Raw genomic sequence first — 22,613 nt, forward strand, 5'->3', positions numbered from 1 at the left:
TGTTTAAGGGTCACCGTAGGGTCATCGATAGGTCATTGAAGGCAACAATTGTAAGGATACCTTAGCATTCGAAGGGACGATCATCATTTAACCGTAGGCTACACCGAAGGGTCATCGAGGGGCAAAATCATTCGAGGGCAACATCCGAGGGACTATGATTTACGTTATGATGATTTAATCGAAGGGCCATTGCTAAGTGTATCCCCACATTCGCGGGACATGACCATTATACCGTAATACCGAAATCGTGGGGTAACCAAGAGAGGTCCAAGATCACATGTTCAAAAGGCAAAGCTTTACAATTAATTAGATAGCCGTAGTCAATTAAGTAATTAGGTCCCTATTAAAATCAATACATTAAAAATAATACATTAAAATTAATTAAGCAATTTAGGGCAGCTCTTCACAAGGGTATCCCACAAATAAAGTGGAAGACCTAAACAACAATCCTTTCCTGGGGTGTGAACCTTTGCAAAATTCAGCAAACGGGTTAGCATACCAAATCAGGGTGCAATCGAGGATTACACCGCAAAAGAAATACAACAGCAAAAATGTCATGCAAAATAATGTATGATGATAAGGGAACAGATCAGAGAAGCATAGCACAGAACAAACGAAATATAAGCTACTGTCCCGTTCGCCTCTGCCTCGCCTAGCGAAGGCCTAGCGAATATTCGCTACAGGCTCGCTTAGCGATGTGCTAGCGAGCGGCTGCGGGTTTTGAATTTCAGAACAGTATAATCTCGGCATGCGGCAAGTCTTATGGTATTCAATTACAGAAATAATATGGTCAAACATTCAGGATAGGCTGGCATACTTAAACTCACATGCAAAACCTCAAATATGTTAATGAATTCAATTATGATATCACATGCAAGTTAAGAACATAAAGCGATATCACATGCAAATTAAGAAAATGAAGCGATAATAGTAATGCAAACCTGTTTGCAATCGAATTGCAACCTTGAGTTGGCGAGCCGGATTGAGTTGAGCGGTGCCGCCGGCTTTTCCTTCAGGGTTTCCTTTAGGGTTACTCGGAATAAGTTAAACAGTAGTCCTGAACACTCCACCACAAGCCGGTAGGATTTGTTCTTGGATTCTTCAACTAAACAACAAATTAAAACGAAAGAAATAAACTAGATCCTAACGTAAGGTTAGATCCGGTAAAAAGGTACACAATAGTTTCCGTTGTAGAAACTATTGTGCGAAAAGAATTAACTAAATGCTAAAAAGGAAATAGGAAATTGCAAGGGAAATAGTGTAGAGCTCGTAGGAAAAACAATGCCTAAGCTGATGGAAAAGAAAATATGCAAAAAGCGAAAACGGCAAAGGAAAAAATGTGGAAAAGCTTCCGGGCCTTTTTAGGTTTTCAAAGTGGCTATTTATATTGGTGTCATTAAGTAACTGCCTGCTGCCAAAAGGTCTTCAACGTGGCTAATTGCATGGCGTGGATATAGGGCCCAACACTCCTCAACGTCTCTTCAAGTCTCTGAGGCGTTACTTGCGCCCAAGGAGGGGTGTGACGCTCGTCACACCATGTGTGACGTCCGTCACAAGGCTGTTTTGCGTGACGCTCGTCACACCCTCTGTGACGTCCGTCACAAGCACAACATTTGTGTTGGGCTGGGCTTTGCTATTTGGTTCGCTTTCTCTCCTTTTTGCACCTCTTTTCCTCCATTTTCACTTGTGCTTCCAAATATGCCACCTGAGACAAATAGGAAGAAAATACCGCGTAATATCTAACAACATAAAGTGAACTGAAATAAATGATGATAAAATTTAATTGAATTAAGTCCTAAAATATGATATAATTTCATGTTATCACTAGGCGAGCGTGTAGCGAACAGGCCAGTTTGGGTCATCCGTGAGCTGGGCCTTCGTTCCTTTAAGATCAGTGTCATAAAAATGAGTCGGAGTGCCCTGAAAAATGTCTTGAAATATTAATGGGCAAATTTTGGGGTATGACACACTTGCATGGGCTGCTAAGCGTTTGAGACAATACATGCTGACTCACACAACCTTACTGATCTCCAAGATAGATCCAGTCAAGTATATATTTGAGAAGCCGGCTCTCACCGGAAGGGTTGCTCGTTGGCAAATGATTCTGACAGAGTACGATATCCAGTATACATCCCAAAAAGCCATCAAGGGGAGTATCCTGTCAGACTATCTTGCTCAACAGCCGGTTGAAGATTATGAGCTGATGAAGTTTGATTTTCCAGATGAAGACATCATGTTCCTTAAGATGAAAGACTGTGAAGAGCCAGTTGTTGAGGAGGGACCTGATCCAGACGAAAAGTGGACTTTAATGTTTGATGGGTTCGTCAATGCCAAAGGAAATGGAATTGGTGCTGTCATTACCACTCCGAAAGGTGCCCACATGCCTTTCACCACTCGTCTGACTTTCGAGTGCACTAATAATGAGGCTGAGTATGAAGCTTGTATCTTGGGTATTGAGCAAGCCATTGATTTGAGAATCAAGACTTTGGACATATTCGGAGATTCAGCTCTAGTGATCAATCAAGTGAATGGTGATTGGAACACTCTCCAGCCTAATCTGGTCCCCTATAGAGATTACACGAGAAGACTGTTGACTTTCTTCACAACAGTAAAGCTATATCATATACCTCGTGATGAGAATCAGATGGCAGATGCTCTTGCCACTATATCCTCCATGATCAACGTGATTCGGTGGAACCAGGTTCCCAGGATCGATGTTATGCGCCTTGATAGGGCCGCGTATCTGTTTGTTGTTGAACTGGTAGTGGATGACAAGCCCTGGTACCACGACATCAAGTGCTTTCTGAAGAAGCAAGAGTACCCTACAGGGGCATCCAACAATGATAGAAAGACTTTGAGAAGATTGGCAGGCAGTTTCTTCTTGAACAAAGACGATGTGTTATATAAGAGGAACTTCGACATGGTTTTGCTCAGATGCGTGGATAGACACGAAGCAGACATGTTAATGCAGGAAGTTCATGAAGGCTCCTTTGGTACTCATGCCGGCGGACATGCAATGGCTAAGAAATTGTTGAGAGCGGGTTATTACTGCATACCCATGGAATCTGATTGTTTCAAATATGCTCGGAAGTGCCATAAATGCCAGATTTATGCTGATAAGGTACATGTGCCGCCAAACCCTTTGAATGTGATGTCTTCGCCGTGGCCTTTTGCTATGTGGGGCATTGATATGATTGGAAAGATTGAGCTGACCGCCTCCAATGGGCATCGCTTCATCCTTGTTGCCATCGACTATTTCACCAAGTGGGTCGAAGCAGCGTCATTTACGAAGGTCACCAGACATGTGGTTGCCCGATTCATTAAGAAAGAAATCATTTGTCGTTATGGGATTCCCGAAAGAATCATTACTGATAATGGTTCTAATCTCAATAACAAAATGATGAAGGAGTTGTGCCAGAACTTCAATATTCAGCATCACAACTCTTCCCCTTATCGCCCTAAGATGAACGACGCAGTTGAGGCAACAAGTAAGAACATAAAGAAGATTGTGCATAAGATGGTCGTCACGTACAGAGATTGGCATGAGATGCTACCCTTCGCCTTGCATGGGTACCGCACTTCAGTACGTACATCGACCGGGGCAACCCCTTACTCCCTTGTGTATGGTATGGAAGCAGTCCTACCTGTTGAAGTGGAGATTCCTTCTCTAAGAGTCCCGTTGGATGTCAAGTTAGACGAAGCTGAATGGGTTCGGACAAGGTTCAATGAGTTGAGTCTTATCGAAGAGAAGCGAATGGCAGCCATTTGTCATGGACAGTTGTATCAAAGTCGGATGAAGAGAGCCTTTGATCAGAAAGTGCGTCCTCGTTGTTTCCAAGTCGGAGATTTGGTGTTGAAAAGGATCCTTCCTCCTCAAACAGATCACAGGGGCAAGTGGGCTCCTAACTATGATGGACCATATATTGTCACCAAGGTTTTTGATGGTGGAGCCTTAATGCTTGCAACTATGGATGGTGAAAACTTCACTTCCCCTATGAACTCAGACGCAATTAAAAAATACTTCGCATAAAATAGACCCGCTGGACAGTAAAAAGAATAGTCCAGGCAAAAAATGGGCATCCCGACGAACTAAGAAAATGAAAAGGTTCGTGCAAAAATTAGGGATTAAAAATGAAAAGACTGTACACCCGGTAAGTTGAAAACCTAAAAGGGCAACTTAGGCAAAAATGGGTATCCCGGTGGATTGAAAACCCGAAAGGGCGATCCAGGCAAAAGTTAGGGATTAAGCGAATGACTACGTTCTGAATCTCATCTCATGTCGATAACTGGAAACTTTCGAAAGGTAGGAAACAGTCCAGTCACTTTTTTCAGAAAGCTGATCATCTGGAGGATCTTGAAGACGAGCGAGTCATAGCAGAATTGGAACCCGATAGAAATCCATTTCACATTGCCATTAGATTAATTTCTGTTTTTATCTTTTGTGCGATTACCTCTTTCCAGGGATTGCTTCCTGATGTATATGCCTATTGAGAGGCCACTCAATAAATAAAATCATGATATTCAGTACATCTCTGTGCTCATTTTCATTTTACTGTTTTTGTGTGCAAAAATGACGTCCGAATTTTTGATAAACATTGCATCATGAAGCATAAGAGCTTTACAGGTACGTGCTCAATAAACATTTAAAATTGCTGTAAATTTTAAGTGCTTTGGATCGTCTATTCAGAACAAGTACACTCGGGGCATTTCCTTAAAATCCCCGGCAGATGACCGCGGATGTTTTTCCTCAACAGTTGGAATTTGGTATCTTATCCCTGCAAAGTTGGTTCAAGCGTTGGATTCTTCAATCCCCAGCAGGTTCTCATTATTGTACTTCCCCAAGTGTTTGTTTCAGACTATACACTCCCCAGTAGAGTCGACAGTGCCAGACTGTGTATCCCCAACGGAGTTGATAGTGCCAGACTGTATCTTCCCAGCAGAAGCAGCTGTTCCTCAGAGTTCGATGCCAGATCGATGATCTCGACGCTAGACCCCTGGTCTCCTTTCTTGAAGCAGACTCTCGGTACCGTATCGGTGTTTGCTTCCCCTGCTGAGTCGTCTCTCTCGTAGATTGTGGTTACCGGAACCACCGTCGCGTTCCTCAGCAGCAAGCTTTCAGTGTCATTCTCTCCCCAGTCAGAGCCTCGGTATTTTGTTGTTTGCCAAAACACCGTGTGGCGGGTCATTTCCCCACAGAGTTCTTTGTGTTGTGCATCTCCAACAGCCCGACCTGGGTCCAAAAGATTGTGATCATTTCCCCAGCATGAATTCCTTGCCTCGGCTTGGCATTCTCCCTAGCATTTCACATCCTTGCATATAGAATCATATTGCATTGCATCCTCCCAAATTGCGTAGCATTTCCATTTTCATGGAGCATTACGCCATTGAAAAATTCAAACATACACATGTAAAGCATAAGACACTCTCGGTATCCCAAGTGATAAGCCAGAAGTTGTTTCCAGTACTCAGACTGAAGATTATTCATGACTTATCTTTATTATTCCCAGCAGGGGTCGTTGGCCCACGCGCCGCCTCAATTATCATTTTCCTTATTTCTGCCGATGCTGACAGGCATGAAATTTTCCGGTATTCAGACCGAAGCGACATTCAGACCAATTTTCCGATTTTCAAATCGAAGAAGTTTCCGACGTTCAGGTCGATGCAACTTGTGGCATTCAGGCCAGATTTCCGGTATTCAGACCGAAGTGGCATTCAGGCCAATTTTCCGATTTTCAAATCGAAGAAGTTTCCGACGTTCAGGTCGATGCAACTTGTGGCATTCAGGCCAGGTTTCCGGTATTCAGACCGAAGTGGCATTCAGGCCAATTTTCCGGTATTCAGACCGAAGTGGCATTCAGGCCAACTTTCCGATTTTCAGATCGAAGAAGTTTTCGACGTTCAGGTCGACGCAACTTGTGGCATTCAGGCCAGGTTTCCGGTATTCAGACCGAAGTGGCATTCAGGCCAATTTTCCGGTATTCAGACCGAAGTGGCATTCAGGCCAATTTCCGATGTTCAGATCGAAGGAGTTTCCGACGTTTAGGTCGATGCAACTTGTGGCATTCAGGCCAGGGTTCCGGTATTCAGACCGAAGTGGCATTCAGGCCAGTCTCTCGGTGTTCAGACCGATATTAATAATCTCATATCTTCCGATGCTCAGATCGGCATTCAGGCCATGGTTATTTCTGTGTCACCATTTATTTTGTTATCCAGGTTAACATTCTTTTTCGGTATTCAGACCGACTCTCACCGTACCAGACGGATTCTTCTTTCAAGACCACCTCTTTGCCGATTCTGACAGGCATTGTTACTTCACTTCACTTCACTGTAAATTTTCGGGCTTTTATTGTATTCAATCCCTTGATACCTCGAAAGTACGAAAGCCGCTGCTATCTTCTTTTCGGGTCTCCAGTTGATTGAATAGGGGCAGCTGTAATACCCTAAAATTTACCCTTCATTTTTCTTGGAGGCATGGGATTATGTTTACCCCTCATTCATGCATTCATTTTTAGGTCATTTAACATTTCATATTGCATTTCATCATGTCAATCAGAATTAGCTCCAAGAAGCTTGAATATCATCCAAGACACTTTGTGGGTTCTATCTGGGTGATCAGTCAACACAAGGGAATGACTTGAGTTACTTCCAACATGTGCAAATAAGGTCTATTCATCATTCAAAGCATTAATCTTAAAGGAACAAAGGTCCAGTGCACAGGTTACCAAGTTGGGAAAGATGAATTGAGTTGTCATGCTCGCTAGGCGAGCAGAATGGTTCGCCTAGCGAATCTGAACTGTCATGCTCGCTAGGCGAGCAGATCCTTCGTTAGGCGAAGCTCACGCATTTTTAAAAAAAAATAAAAAATAACAGAAAAATCTTAGACTTGGACCTCTCTCATTTGAGCCCACAAAGCCACGAAATTAGGCTATATATTCTAGACTCCCATCTCCCCAAAAGAATAACCTAGAGAATTGAAAAAATCCTAGACAGAGAGAAGAGCTAACTGATTCAGAGCAGCCTCCGGACACTGAAGGGAACTCATCTGCAAAGAACCTATTCTACCTCATATAAACCCTAAGATTGTTCTGCAAACCCCAAGGGTGCAATTCAATTTCATTCGATCTCTCCAATCAGGTTTGCCCTGTCCCCATTATTTTACGCCTTCAATTTGAAATCTCTAAATGTATGAGGCATTATGAGAAGAGTGGGAATCGTTAGGTTTTACGTGTGGGTTCAAATATGCATGAATGAATATAGGAATGCCTTGAATGTTTGATCACTTAATTTCTGAGATGGATACCATAGGGTTTGCGGTTGCTGAAATTGGACTGTTATCAAGGAAGAACCCAAAACCCGCAGACATTCCCTAGCACATCGCTAGGTGAGCATGTAGCGAAGCTTCGCTAGCACCTCGCTAAGTGAAGCAGTAGCGAGCGTGACAGTAACTTTGTTGTTTGCCCTAATCTGTTTTATGTTTGTTGTGACATGTTTTCTCTTGATGCCATCTTGTTACTCTAACCCGTTTGTTGAGTTTTTGTGAGGGCTCACATGACTCCTGAAGAGATAGTTTGCTTGGTATTCCACTTTATTTGTGGGATACCACTTGGAGGTTTATTCCGGTTACCTGTGCTGACTTGCTTTCTTTGATGATACTAGCTTGAGAGATCTCTGGGTTTCTCGTTCCCGTAGTTGCTGTTACTTCGGATCTTTATCCGTGTGGTACTTTTACCTCTTTCCCGCATTTTTACCGCTTTCTTAGCTGGAAGACCTCCATAGGAAGCAATGTTTTCTTTTGTTTGTTTACTTTTATGCTAAAGACCTCCGTGAAGAGGCAATTGACGGATAAAAGGGATTAGTAGTCAATCACCCGTTATTCAGTGTGTCATTCTCTATGCTCACACTACGTGTCGATGCTTCAGAACAAAAGCCTAAGATCTTTTGTCTGGTCAGTCAGTGGAGAGGGTTCCACCTTTCTGAATCCCCACTTTTTGTCATGAGCTCACCCTGTCCAGGGTTAAGAGCTATGAAGTCTTATCCTCATTACCCTTTTGATCTGCTCACCCTGACGTTCAGTGTCAGTGGTTAAGAGCCCATTTGATTACCCTTCCATGGCTTGTTTGTCGAGGTTGATATGACCCCTCTTGACTAAAGCCCTACCCATGTATGTTTGAGCCCCTTGTTGGCATGTTTAATTTATGATACATGTTTTGTGTGGTGTGATCGTCTCCCCATAGGATTGTTAGGCTTCGTACAGTCTCTCATTTGCATGTCAATTAAGGTAGCACTGTTCCTTCGTCTAGAACTTCCTTTTTGCATGAGCTTTCCTAAAACCCAAACAAACTCATTGATTTTTCTTCTCCTAAGAACGCGTTAACTCCTTCTACTACAGGCGAGTAAGCCTCCAAAGGTCGAGCATCCGGTAAACTGCGTAGTAACGTCGTTCATCTAAAAAACCCAAAATAAGCCGTAGGCAGCCGAACTACGGTTTGCTCTGATTCTCATTCCAGATGAGATACGTAGGCATAAGACGCGACGTCTTAGCGAGCACACTTATCCTTAACCCATAGGTAGCCGAGCTACGAAGACTCTGATTCTCATATTCAGATGAGATACGTATGCAGTGGATGCGACATCCGTGCGAGTCATTTCCTTTTGACCCCTCTTTCAGTAATTTGTACATTAGATAAACCCACACCCTTTAGACAAAAACAACAAAAGTGGATCCCATAGAGTACTACGGATGCGTAAGGGTGCTAATACATTCCCTTCGCATAATCGGCCCCCGAACCCAAGATTTGGTTGCGAGACCTTGTCTTTTCCTTTCCCTTTCCAGGTTTACTTCGAGCGTTTCCTTTCCCTCCTTTGGGATAAATAACGCACGGTGGCGACTCTTCTGTCATTTCCTTTTCGCCGGTTGTTTTTCGCACTATATTTTTTAGGTTGCGACAATAGGGATTTGGAAGAATCCTGAATAACCGTCTAAGTAGCAGAAGTGAGAATGCTTAGCCAATCGTTCAAGCATTTGATCAATAAACGGTAAAGGAAAATGATCCTTTCGAGTGGCTTTGTTTAAGCTTCTATAATCATTGCACATTCTACTTCCAGTTACCACTTTTTATGCTATAGATTCTCCTTTTTCATTATTAGCAACTATGACCCCTCCCTTCTTTGGTACGACATGCACTAGGTTGACCCATTGACTATCGAACATTGGATAGATAATCCCTGCTTCTAACATCTTTTGCACTTCTTTCTTTACTACATCACTCAGAATGGGATTTATCCTTCTTTGATGTTCTCTAGAGGTCTTACTGTCTTCCTCTAGCATAATGCGATGCATGCGAATGAAAGGGCTTATTCCTTTTAGATCTTAGATATTGTAGTCTAAAGCAGTTGGGTATTTCCTTAAAACGTGTAGGAGTTTTTTGATTTCTATCTGCCCTAAGTCTCCATTAACTATTACAGGTCGCTCGAGTTCAATGTCTAGGAATTCATACCTTAAATTCTTGGGTAGCGTTTTAAGTTCTAATGTTGGTTTCTTCGGGCAAGGCATATGATTGGGTGTTAGTGCTAGACATTCACTTAGGTTGTCATCTTGGTATTCCTTACGCCAATTTTCATCTTCAAAAGTAAAAGGCCTTAGAATTTTCAGTATTTCAAAGTATGATGTTTGTCCATTCTCCATTTCTCTTACACATTCGTCGATGACATCTAGCAGACAACATGTATCGTCTATAGCTGGTGCCTTTAAGAATTGCGTCAAAATAAATTCGACTTTTTCCTCATCGACTTCAAAGGTTAGCTTGCCTTTCTTTACATCTATAATAGCTCCGACAGTGGCTAAGAATGGCCTTCCTAATATGATAGGGATATTGGAATCCTCCTTTATGTCCATGATTATGAAATCAGTAGAAATATAGAATTGGCCTATGTGCACTGGAACGTTCTCTAGCATACCTACGGGAAATTTAACAGAACGATCTGCAAGTTGTATGGACATCCTAGTTGGTCTCAACTCTCCCATTTTAAGCATTTCACATATGGACAAGGGCATTAAGCTGATACTGGATCCTAAGTCGCATAGTGTTTTGTCTATGACAAACTTTCCAATTACATAGGGTATGGAGAAACTCCCTGGGTCTTTCAGCTTAGGAGGCATATTGTTTTGAATTATAGCGCTACACTCAGCAGTAAGTGTAACAGTTTCGTTATCCTCGATCTTCCACTTGTTAGATAAGATCTCCTTAAGAAACTTAGCGTAAGAGGGCATTTGAGTGATGACTTCTGTAAAGGGTATTGTGATATTCAATTGTTTCAGAAGCTCTACAAATTTCTTGAATTGCCCTACACTTTTGGGTTTAACAAGTCTTTGAGGATACAAGATAGGAGGTTTATACGGTGGTGGAGGCACATATGGTTCTTCTTTCTCTACGGCCTTTTCGCTTTTCTCTTCCTTTAGTTCATCTTCCTTCTCAGTTATCTTACCAGGGTCTTGGTGCATGCCTGTACTTTGAATTCTAGGATCAATTGGTCTGTCTAATTCTATCCCACTTTGCAGTATAATAGCATTTGCATGACCTTTCAGGTTTACTTGTGGTTGTCCAGGAAATGCACCTGCAGGGGCAACAGTAGTTGCTTGTTGTTGAGCCACTGGCGAAATTTGTGTTTCTAACATTTTGTTATGGGTGGCTAAAGTGTCTACTTTGTTTGCTAATTGCTTGATTTGCTCATTAGTGTGTATGTTTTGATTTAGGAAATCCTTATTTGTTTGGGCTTGGGTAGCTATGAAGTTTTCCATCATTATTTCAAGGTTTGACTTCCTAGGAGCATTTGGAGCATTTGTGGCAGCTTTATGATATCCTGGTGGTACAACAGATGCTTGGTTAGGTGCATACAATGCGTTGTTGTTTTTGTACGAAAAGTTAGGACGGTTCTTCCAACCTGGGTTATAGGTGTTTGAGTAAGGGTTTCCTTGAGCATAATTCACTTGGTCTGTGGATATTTCTGTCAAAAGTTGACATTCAGGGGCAGCATGCCCAAGAACTCCGCATATCTCGCAGTTTGGTGCTACGACAACCACGGTGGCTGCGGGTGTTATGATCAGGTTTTCTATCTTTTGAGTTAGAGCATTGACATGGTCTAGACTGCTTATTTCGTACATACCGCCTTTCGTTGGAGGTTTCTCACGAAGGTTCTTTCTCTTCCCCACTGGTAGTGATTATGGGCCATACTTTCGATAAGTTGATAGACCTCATTGTAGGGTTTATCCATCAGTGTGCCACCTGCAGTGGCGTCTATTGTCAATCTTGTGTTGTACAAGAGATCGTTGTAAAAGGTATGGATGATCAACCACTCTTCTAGACTGTGATATGGACAAAGCCTTATCATGTCCTTGTATCTCTCCCAAGCTTCAAAAAGTGATTCGTTGTCTTTTTGTTTAAACCCGTTTATTTGGGCTCTTAGCATAGCCGTCTTACTAGGTGGGAAATATCGTGCTAAGAAAACTTTCTTCAACTCGTTCCATGTAGTGACAAAGTTGGACGGTAGAGACTGGGGCCAGGCTCTAGCTCTATCTCTTAATGAGAAAGGGAAAAGATATAGTCTTATAGCTTCGGAGCTGACCCCATTTGCTTTCATTGTGTCTGCGTATTGCAAAAATACTGACAAATATAGGTTCGGGTCCTCCGTGGGACTACCAGAAAATTGGTTTTGTTGTACAGCTGACAACAACCTAGGTTTTAGCTCAAAATTATTTGCCTCGATGGAAGGGGCAGCGATGCTGTTATGAGGTTCATCCTGCGGAGGGATGGCATAGTACTTGAGATGACAGTTTTGTGGTCCTTCGGCCATCTTTGGTTGTATAACTGGTTCAGGGATATGGATATTAGGATCAGGAAGATTGCACTTGATACGGTGTTCTCGTATCAGGTCTTGTATCCGGCATTCTAATCTTAGATAACGCTATGGTTCGTTGAATGGTAGCTTTAATTTCTCATCTTGAGAGCGAGTACTTGACATACACTCGACTAATTAAAAAGGGAAATAGTTTTGTTTGCCTTAGTCTATACTGGGCAATACTGGAGTTACGATATCGACTAAATTAGTCCCCAACAACAGCGCCAAAAACTTGATCGTGTGACTTAGTATGTATATAGGATTCGTGACTGCAAGTGTACAGTCGTATCGCATAGTTTTAAAGATTATCAAACCCAAAAGACTAATAATCGAACTTACCGTTATCTAATGTTACTACGTAAATCTAAGGCTGAGGATTTCTCTAGGAGTTGAGGGACGGAGAGAAATAACTACTAATGAAAACAAAAATTTAATAAATATATTTAATGGCGGGATATCGGTATGTAACGCATCAAACTTCGGGGATTCGATAGATAGTTGGTGTAATCTTAAACATCAAAATAGTCTTCAATAGAAATTAGTTATTTAAAAGACTTTATCTCACACTCTCGTGTTTATTGACTCTGACTATACTCTTAAACCAGAATGCTTCGCTCTCGCGGTCTCATTTGAATTAAAAGTAATTTTTGGAAATAAATAAAGTTTAATTAATCCTAAAGCTTTCTCGCTGTATTTAGAATTAATGCCTAGTTTCAGCTATCCGGTTAAAACCTCAAACTCTCGCTTTTATTGACCGTAACCTTTATTTGCTTTGTACTCTCGTACGAAAACAATTTTAAATTTAGAACAAGAAACTATAACCGGAAAATAATATTTTACAAAAACCAACACCAGTTATTTACGAATCCCGTCGTTTCGACGGTCTTTACATACCGATATCGATTGGTTTAGCCGAACATGGATTCGAGAACAAACATGATATTATAATGATTAAACATAAGACAAGGCATAAGCAATTAAAATAGTAATAAAAATTAAACCTGGAATATAGACCGAAAATTTGGAATTAATGTTGGTTCTTGAATTCAAATAATGTCGGCACACTTGACAAATTGGGTACACCGTTACAATCAAATTCAGTTGCTAAAACTAAAGTCGTAATAGTCCCCAATGTGGAGAATCTATCACTTTAAAGGTAGATATCTGCCTAAAATGCTAACAATAAAAATCTGGCTAAAAGTGCACACACCGGTCTTTGAAGACCGAAGTCCATATATATACTCCCCACCCCTCCTTAAAAGTAGCCTTGAAGATCTCCTAGTGGCGGAGCGGTTTATTGAACGAGCCAAACGGTACATGGAGAAAAAGATGGAGAGAAACAATGAGGAATGGGTTGGTGGCGGCTGCCACAACCCTAGGTGGTGGGCGCCACACCCTTCAATCCACGTGGAGGGCGCCACTCTCTCATGTGGTGGGCGCCACACTCTTCTAATATGGTGGGCGCCACACCCTTCAATCCATGTGGCGGGCGCCACTCTCTCATATGGTGGACGCCACACCTTTCTTTGTTTTGCTTCATTTTCTTCCCTTTTTCTTCCCTTTTTGCTCTTTTCCCGATTTGCTTGCATAGACACCTCTTATTTGATAAATACCTGATATAAACACAAAGTACGGTGTAATATTATGGAAAATCAAGTAAAAAGCAATGCAAGTCAAGTAAAATATACGATACATTTTCATGTTATCAAGGACACCTTGCCCAAGCCTTACTCCTGCAACATTCCCACCATCCATTTATAGGATAAGCTTGAAGATTTCATTTGAAATCGAGTTTCAATTTCACTTCTGTTTTGAGATTGAAAATCCAAGAGTTCAAACCATTTGAGCATCCATTTCATCTCCTGCAAGCTAGTGGAAGCAAGTCCAAGCAAATTGAGATCCAAATCGAGCTTCATCATTGCAAACAGAAGGTGAAGTTTGTGAAATTTTCCTTCTTTGATTCTCCCTCAATTCTCCATTATTTCACTTGGTTTTTGGTTGGCTAAAGTCCTACCAATATAGGTAACAAGATTGAATTGCTTTGAGGTCAAATCGAAGCAACTCAGATCATACTCCTCAAATTTTAAATCCATGTATCTTTTCATATACTTATAATTAGAAGAAATTGAGGTAACATTTGGACTCTTGAGGATTTTTCCTTCAAAATAGTGTATTCACTTTTTATTTTCATGGAGGTTGGTGATGGACCAGTCCGGTGAGGTTCATCAGAGAAGAAGACCGGAGTTAGGGCTTCGGTGGTGTGCTGACACCCTTCCAACCATCTGATCATGTTTGAATGTTTTAATCATGACCATTGTTTTTAATTATCCACTTTGCAGCGCGTTGACCAAAATCCACCATGGACTGCACACACGCGGCCATCAGATCTGTCATCTCAATTAATGAGGGAGATCTGATGGCCCTTGTTTTTTTTTCATTTTTATTTTAATTTCTGATTTTTCTTTTATTCCACTTATTTTATTTAATTCATAATAAATTCATTTTTAATCCAAAAAATATGGGACTTTCACCAAAAATATTTAAATATTTTCCTCTTCCATATTTTGAATTAAAATCATTTTTTTGGATTAATTTTGATATTTTTTATGAATTAATTGATTTTTGACTTGTTTTTAAATATTTTTAAATATTTATGACTTTCCAAAATTTGTGAATTTTTTTGTCTAAGGTCCTTTGACCTTATTTGACCTAGGATAAATCCCTTGGCCATTTATTTGGTGATTTGAAGGGATTTGAGGTTTGTCCATTTAAAAATACATTTTATTTCATTTTAAAATTGATTTTTATTTGTTTAAAAATATTGTTGAGTCATTTGATTGACTTTGTGATGTTTGACTTTCCGTTTGACATTGGTCAGGGTTGATTTAACTTTTATTTGATTAATACTATTGGATTTAGGGGGTTGATGAAATGTAAATTTCACCCCTCAAGATGAATGGATAGTATTGATCAGATAAATTTCCTCATGTGATCAATTTGGGTTTCTATTTCCCCTCCCCTCTTCATCTTCATCCCTATCATTTCCCAATCCATCATTGACCAATGATTTCTCTAATGTCCAAATGCTAGTTGATTCATCAATGATCTTGTGTCAGATGAATCAACATGAGTTGGATTGAGATAGGTCCATCATGTCTTTATTTTAGTGTGTGGTATGTTTTAGGAGCTTGGTTCTTTGTACCAAGTCTCTAACATTCATTAACACCAATATTTTTATTACCCGGCCTCAGATAGTTGTGATTTCTACATAATTCCAATTACGATTGCTTAACATAGAGCTAAATTTGTCCCAAAAGGCATATCATTCTTGTAAGTGAGTTTGTAAGTCTCTCATTCTTCATGGCATTATGTGAAGACTTAACCTTTTTTCCATTCATGAGAGCTAGTGGCTATCTTTTTTTGATGTCTTGGTCTTCATATAGTTTTCTTGGATATTTCTTATGCTTTTTGCTTGCTCAAAAGTCTAAAGGAAAATGGGTTTCTATCTGACATTCTTGTCTTGTGGATTGCATCCCATTGGTCAGATCTTTTCAACTCTTAAATTTTAATTTTTTTCTAGGATAATCCCTTCATCTCTTCCCACTTCTTAAATTTCAAAATCTCTCTCTCTTTTTTCAAAACTTTCTTTGTTTGTCTTTTCAACTTAGACATGTTTTAATGATTAGAAACTTTGGCCTTATGCCATTGAATTTTTAAAAAATTTCTTAAATCAAACTTGTGAATGAACTTAATCATATTGACTTTAATTTCAAAAAATACAAAAAGAACTAACAACCCCATTCAAGTCTTTGACCATCTTTATGCCTTTTTCTGCTAATCTGTTGTTAAAATCAATTCACCAACTTCTTTGAAATTTTTACCACGAACTACGGGATTTTGATCCCTCATTTTTATGTTCGTACGTAGGCATAAGACCGAAGGTCTTGTCAAACACACAAATATAATTAATGAATTCTTTTCTCATCCCATCACTCTATATTTTTATCAAACATTATTTTGACCAAAACACTTGCACACAAAAAAGGGCTTCCTAGGAGTACCTAAGACATTTTGGGTGCTAATACCTTCCCTATGTGTAACCAACCCCCTTACCTGAAATCTTTGGCATTTTATTACTTTTGATTTGGAAACTTCTTATCTTTGGGTTTTGTTCGTACTTTTCCCTTTTCCTTTGGAAACAAATAAGATGCGGTTGCGACTCTGATATTTTCAATTGACGTCGGGTTTATCCATAGCTCGATGGTCACGAATGCATCGCTACAGATACATAGAAATGAGATTTAACGTCTCATCGAGCATTATAATAAGAAAAATCCAAAAATATTTTTTTCCTTCCAAGAACTATGTAACTTTGAATTCCTCAGTGCATCTGAGAATACATAGGAGCAAGACTTACAATCTTGTCAAGCACCCTAATAAAAAACTTATTTTTAGTCTTTTTTTATCTCTTGTAAATATCCCAAAATAATAATAAGAAATCATAAACACGTAAGCTAACACCCATATTCATAAAGCTGACTAAATGGTTCCCGTTGAGTACAACAAAAATGTGGGATGGTAATACTTTCCCCTCGCATATCTGACTCCCGAATTCGAATTTGGTTGCAACGATCATGTTTATGTTCTTTTAGGGTTTTATCGATGTTTCCCCTTTAAAAAATAAACTTCGGTGGTGACTCTGTTGTATTTAGAGTGTTCGTACACTCAAGTATTTTTCGCAATGCAACAGCTGGAGATTATCTTGGGTAATCCTCTAAAGAGTAAAACCTGGTTTAGTTGGCCTTGGGATCACTGTTATCTCTATTTATATTTCTCCTTTTGTTATCATGTTTTCTCATTTATCTCGCATGATTATACTACTTTATTTATTTATGTATATATTCATCCGTGGGATTGAGAAGTGTTGTTTGAGTGAAGCTCTACACCTAAGCTTTGAGAAAAAATCTTAAGCTTAAGATTGGAGATTGCGTAGTATTGGACTGGGGGTGCACACCTCACTGGGATAATACTAAGACTCTACCTAGAGTATATCTATTTGGATTTTTCATCATAATGTGGCTAGCCCATTATTATGTTGAAATTTTAAATAAGGTACGTGACTCTAGGAACCTCGTCTAGAACAAAAAAGACATGTTATTTGGGTCGGAGATTGTGTAGTATTTGCCTGGGGGCACACACCTTACTATGGCAGTATGCAGATTCCACCTAGAGTAGATATATTTGAAATTTTCATCATGGTATGGCTATCCCATTATTGTGTTGAAATTTCAAATAAGGTATATGACTATAGGAATCTTGTCTAGAGCCAAAAATCAAGTTTGAGGGTTGGAGATTGCATAACATTAACCTGGGGGTGCACACCTCACTAAAGCAATGCGAAGACTCCACCTAAGGTAGATGTATTCAGAATTTTCATCATGGTGTGGCTAGCCCATTATCGTGGTGAATTTTTGAATAAGATCCGTGACTCTAGGCTTTCCTCCTTAAAAACACAATAAAATCGATATTCATAATCAAATTCATGGTAAATGATCAAATTAAATAAGAAATTGTAATGAAAACAAATAAGAAATCCTGAATTGATAAGCTTTCATCCAATGCTCCAATAGATACTTGAGTAGAGAGAAAAATAGAATACATAGAAACTTCATAAAATAAAACCTAACTCCCTAAACTCACAACTAACTGTGAGTTTTATAGAAAAGTCTAAACTAGGATCAATATCTTACTATTTAATGGTCATTACATCAGAAAATATCACATCTAAACATGCCAAATTCCAAAAACATGTGAAATCGGTCTAAAAAAGGAAAGAATCAAAATGGAGGAAACCATAGGCCTTTGTTGCTACCACCCGTAACAGCTACTACGGGTGGCCGTAGTAGCCTTCTAGATTTTGTATGATGATTTTCCAACTTTTGAAGTTTTTTCAGACTTTGCTCGTTTTCGATCCTTTTTCACCTCAAACACTTATTAAACCCTGAAAATAGTAAAAACACACTACCAAAATATAATATATAATAAATGGAAAAAAGGTAAAACGACTAGTACAGATGGTACGAAAACCACTTATCATCTTGTTAGATCGGGTAGGAAATGTGTAAGATTTGGTACGTGCCTGAGCAAGTCTTGCCCTAGTTTGGGTGACATGCAAAATATTCTCAAACATCTTGACGTATCTAATCCACCAATTATTAATTCAACCCAGATTGATCAGAGGTATGGTGAGTACCTCTACCATATTTTGTCTTATGATGATCAAGGTGTCCAAGTCCTGCATGGTTGGGAAACTCTACGGAGATACACTAGTTTGTATTATAAGATATCACGTCCCTACTTGATTCCCACACCGAGAGGAATAACACATATATATACATTAAGGATGAAACCTTTGTATAGGAGATGGAATGAGGTGACAATGCAGTTGATATGGCCCATTCACGCACACCCAAAACTTGGTTAACAAATTACTATCTTGTTTGTTGTAAAATAGGGAACTGATTTCCATACCGTTGTTGAGGAAATTTTGAATGAAGTCAAGATTGTCTTGCAAATAAAGATGAGGGGGCTGCCTAGTAGGATGTATTTTTTTTTATGATTGTTTAATTTATATTAGATTGTATTTTGTGTACAATATTATCATGTATTCAGCTTAACATCTTACGTTACATGTCATTTTGGACTTTTTTTATAAAAAAAAGTTTGTCATTTTAAATTATTGTTTATATTAGTGTAATTTAAAGATGTTACTATATAATAAAAAAGGAGCATAGTACTTAAATAGACTATTTCAAATTATAAAATTTGAAACTGTTCTAAGAGGTATCAATTGGACTCATATTATATAATATGAATCTATGTTAAGTGGTGTTTTGCATTTTTTATATTCTATTATCTGAAGCTTGTTAACCGATTATATTTGATTGAGTGGTTTAGATTGCACCTTTAATATGAACTAGAATGCTTATAAACTTGTATAAAGTAATGTGTTTGGTTCATATTTGCACTTCACATCAGAAAACAACAAACTCTTAGTTTTTCATAGTCAATCAAAATGAATTTTAACCTAGTTATAGTTTACTACAAAACGGAGACTCCTTCCCATTTATTTAGGATCATCGACGATGTTACATTATATAGACTAATGAATTAACTAGGCCAAATGAATAGTCTTCTTAACCACCCCAACACAAAAAGGATGGACAATATTAAATATGTTTGTCACTCGATGTTGATGGACTTGTTTAGCTCACCAATATGCAACTTCAAAACAATAGTGATGTGAGAAACATGTTCCTAATATTTGATCAATATTATATCATTGGATCGACTGAGTTAGACGCTTCCTTGATTAAATTTGTTTGTGATACATGTTCATGTTTGATCCAATCTCGGATATATGATAAAATCAAGGCGTATTGAACATATGAAGAAGTATATGCTTACTATTGAGACACCAAAATTCATAAGGTTTCCAAATTATCAAAATTCAATTCTTTAATGTCCACAAATTTCAAATTGAATTGAGTAAGTTAATTATCAATTCAGTTCATCTCAAGATGATAAATGTCATCAAATCATCCTACAAATTGTCCATAATTTTTTTTTTCAAAACATAGTAGTTTTTATAGAATTACAAAACATCAATACACAAGGTATGCCTTAAAATCATCAATTTCTTCATTACTCATTATATGCACATGCATTTCTAGCAAAATCGTACCAAAATTTAACTTTTTACTAGTCATTTTAAGGCTCAAATAATACACTTCCATGAAACAATATATAAGGTCATTAAACAACATGACCACAAAATCTTGACCAACTTATACTTTATCTTTCTCTAATAATTTTGAATCTCTAATAATTTTAATGTAATTTATTCAAACAAGACCTATGTTCATACAACCGGTTTAGATTTAGGATAGTTTTTCTAATTTATGAAAGACATTCTGTAGGTTAAAAAATACACTTTCCGTTTTTCTTAAGTGTCATTTTTTTAAAAAAAAAAATATTTCTTTTTAATTATTATTTAATATTAATTATATTTAAAAAAAACGGAGGGAATAGTAAGAGAAATATACTCATTTTCTTTTACACGCAATATTACTATTATTATTCACCAACTCTTACTAGAAGATCAGGATGATGCAAGAACCTCGAAGTTTTAAAAATGTTATTCAAGACTTTAGGCCATGTTTTACACAATTGACTTTAATTTATTCAAGTTTTCAACATTCATTTGCAACTTTCAGCTCTATACCCAAAATTCAAATGTGACTTTTGACTATGTTTTTTCATTTTTCTCCCTGCATCATTTCCATTTTTGTTTACTATAGTAACAAAATGATATACGTCAAAATCATAATCTCTTTCATCTGAGAATCGAAAGATTAAGAACAAATAAAATTAAATATTGATTTGTTTTTTTACCAAATTGTTCACATTAGCAGCCATCTAATAAATATAAATAAATAACGTTCAACTTAGGTAATTAAAATATTAACCAAATTAATGGAGGCAGGAAATTCTGACCATAGTAAACCAATTTTCCACAATCACGGCTCAAACCTAATTTAATTTACGTGATCTATTTTTCTAAGTTAATATATTACATGAGTATATTATCAAATCTACAAATAGTAGTTATTGTACTCAATTTTAATTTCTAAATACTTGACTTGTCTTCAATTTCATAACTATTATGAATTTTCAAAAACAAACCACGTTTTTCTTTTTCAACATATCCACACGTTGAACAAATCAACCAAATAATAATAATAATAAGAATTATTAACATTATTATATATAGATAGATATAAAACCTACTTCTCATTCATTTCTCATCAAACACAAAAAATGGCAATCACCATGGAAAAAAGCCTCTTCATCTTCCTTTTCATAGCCATAACCTCCATAGCTTCAACACAAGCAGGAAATTTCAACATCACAAACAAGTGCAACTACACCGTCTGGGCCGCCGCGGTCCCCGGCGGCGGTGTAAAACTCAACACCGGCGAATCATGGAACATGAACATCGCAAACGGCACAAACAACGCAAGAATCTGGGGTCGAACCAATTGCACTTTCGACAACTCCGGCGTCGGAAAGTGCCAAACAGGAGATTGTAACAACACTCTTGAATGTAAAACATTCGGAACACCACCGAACACAATCCTAGAATTCGCTTTGAACATGTACAACAACCTCGATTTCTACGACGTTTCGCTTGTACAAGGTTTTAACATCCCAATTAAGTTGACACCTTCGTCAAGCTCTTGTGGCATGGTTAATTGTACTAGAAATATTACCGATGAGTGTCCTGCACAACTTAAGGTACCAGGTGGATGTAACAATCCTTGTACAACGTTTGGAACATCTGAATATTGTTGTGACTTAAGTTCTGCTAAATCTGTTGCTACAAATGCTTCTGCCACGTGTACTCCAACAAATTATTCTAAGTTCTTTAAGGATAGGTGTCCTTCTGCTTATAGTTACCCTAAAGATGATGCAACCAGCACTTATACTTGTATGGGAGGAACTACCTATGATGTTGTGTTTTGTCCTTAAGTTATTTTTTTTGAGGAATTTAATTTAATTTGTCTTGTTTTCATTTCATGATTCTTATTGTATACTTTGATATATGTATTTGTAATAATCAAATAAATGGGTTGTCTTAAAGGATTGATTCCTTTGCACATCTATGAGATATGATGTGTTATAATTAGATGTTTGTATAAGTAAATAAAAGTAAGGTTTATGTAAAAGTAAATTCTGATTATAAGAATAATTCATTGATGTTTATTGAATAAGAGACCTTGATTCATGTAGTTCATATTATAGAAAGCGATATATGCAGGTTCCAATAGAGAATCACCATCTTTTACATCTATACTCTTTCAAAATTTTGTTACTTGAATGGTTATTTAGGTGTTGCAATTCTTGTTTGTTAATTGATGAACATCAAATGGTCATATTTTACTGTTTTTGTTAGGGAACAATATTTTAGCGTTGTAGTCGTGAATTATTTGGTCAAACATCACGACACTAACAATACGTGTTGTTGTTAATTTATAAATAGTCATTTTTTCTTTTGTATGGGTCTTCGTTCTATAGTTGAATATTTCAACTCATATATATTCATCATGGACCAAACATGATTCTCAACTCGACGTAACGAGGTACATGCTGCTTGTTGAGCAACGCAAGGCAAATGACATAAAAAAAAGAGAAGGTATGACAAGCAAATAGAGTTTGGCTTGGATGTCAAAACGATAGGTCCTGCCCTGGCCTAACTCGAGTTTTTTAGGATCGAGTTAAAAATCTTGATAATTAATAATGAGAATCAAAATATATAACTTGAGTTATTGACCTTTAACGATTTTTTTTAATAAAAAATTAAATAAATTAAATAAATAAATATATATATATATATATATATATATATATATATATATATATATATATATATATATATATATATATATATATATATATATATATATATATATATATATATATATATATATATATATATATATATATATATATATATATATATATATATATATATATATATATATATATATATTATTTTAAAAAAATAATCTAACATGTTTTTAAATACAATACAAATATACAAAGTCATATAGATAAAAGAATTTATTATATGCTTTTAAAGAATTTATACAAAGTCT

At 37.7% G+C, this 22,613-nt stretch overlaps 1 protein-coding gene, 1 non-coding gene and 1 pseudogene across 2 annotated transcripts; 2 read left to right on the forward strand and 1 right to left on the reverse strand.

Annotated features, from left to right (window-relative positions):
• Positions 1 to 9,370: 9,370 nt before the first annotated feature.
• Positions 9,371 to 10,675, reverse strand: LOC127123872 (uncharacterized). The gene has a single exon (XM_051054052.1). It carries the CDS (start codon positions 10,673 to 10,675, stop codon positions 9,371 to 9,373), a length of 1,305 nt encoding a protein of 434 aa, XP_050910009.1.
• A 684-nt stretch (positions 10,676 to 11,359) lies between these two features.
• LOC127124530 (small nucleolar RNA R71) lies at positions 11,360 to 11,466 on the forward strand. The gene has a single exon (XR_007804010.1). It is a non-coding gene; the product is annotated as a small nucleolar RNA R71 (small nucleolar RNA).
• A 1,746-nt stretch (positions 11,467 to 13,212) lies between these two features.
• LOC127123873 (protein P21-like) lies at positions 13,213 to 21,728 on the forward strand (annotated as a pseudogene).
• The last annotated feature ends 885 nt before the right edge of the window (positions 21,729 to 22,613 follow it).

This window comes from Lathyrus oleraceus, chromosome 2 (genome assembly GCF_024323335.1).
Source record: "Lathyrus oleraceus cultivar Zhongwan6 chromosome 2, CAAS_Psat_ZW6_1.0, whole genome shotgun sequence".
Lineage (NCBI taxonomy): Eukaryota > Viridiplantae > Streptophyta > Magnoliopsida > Fabales > Fabaceae > Lathyrus > Lathyrus oleraceus.

Bases quoted from the DNA above. Each gene is read 5' to 3' on its own strand.
- LOC127123872 (XM_051054052.1), bottom strand. From the start codon at position 10,675: ATGTTAGAAACACAAATTTCGCCAGTGGCTCAACAACAAGCAACTACT.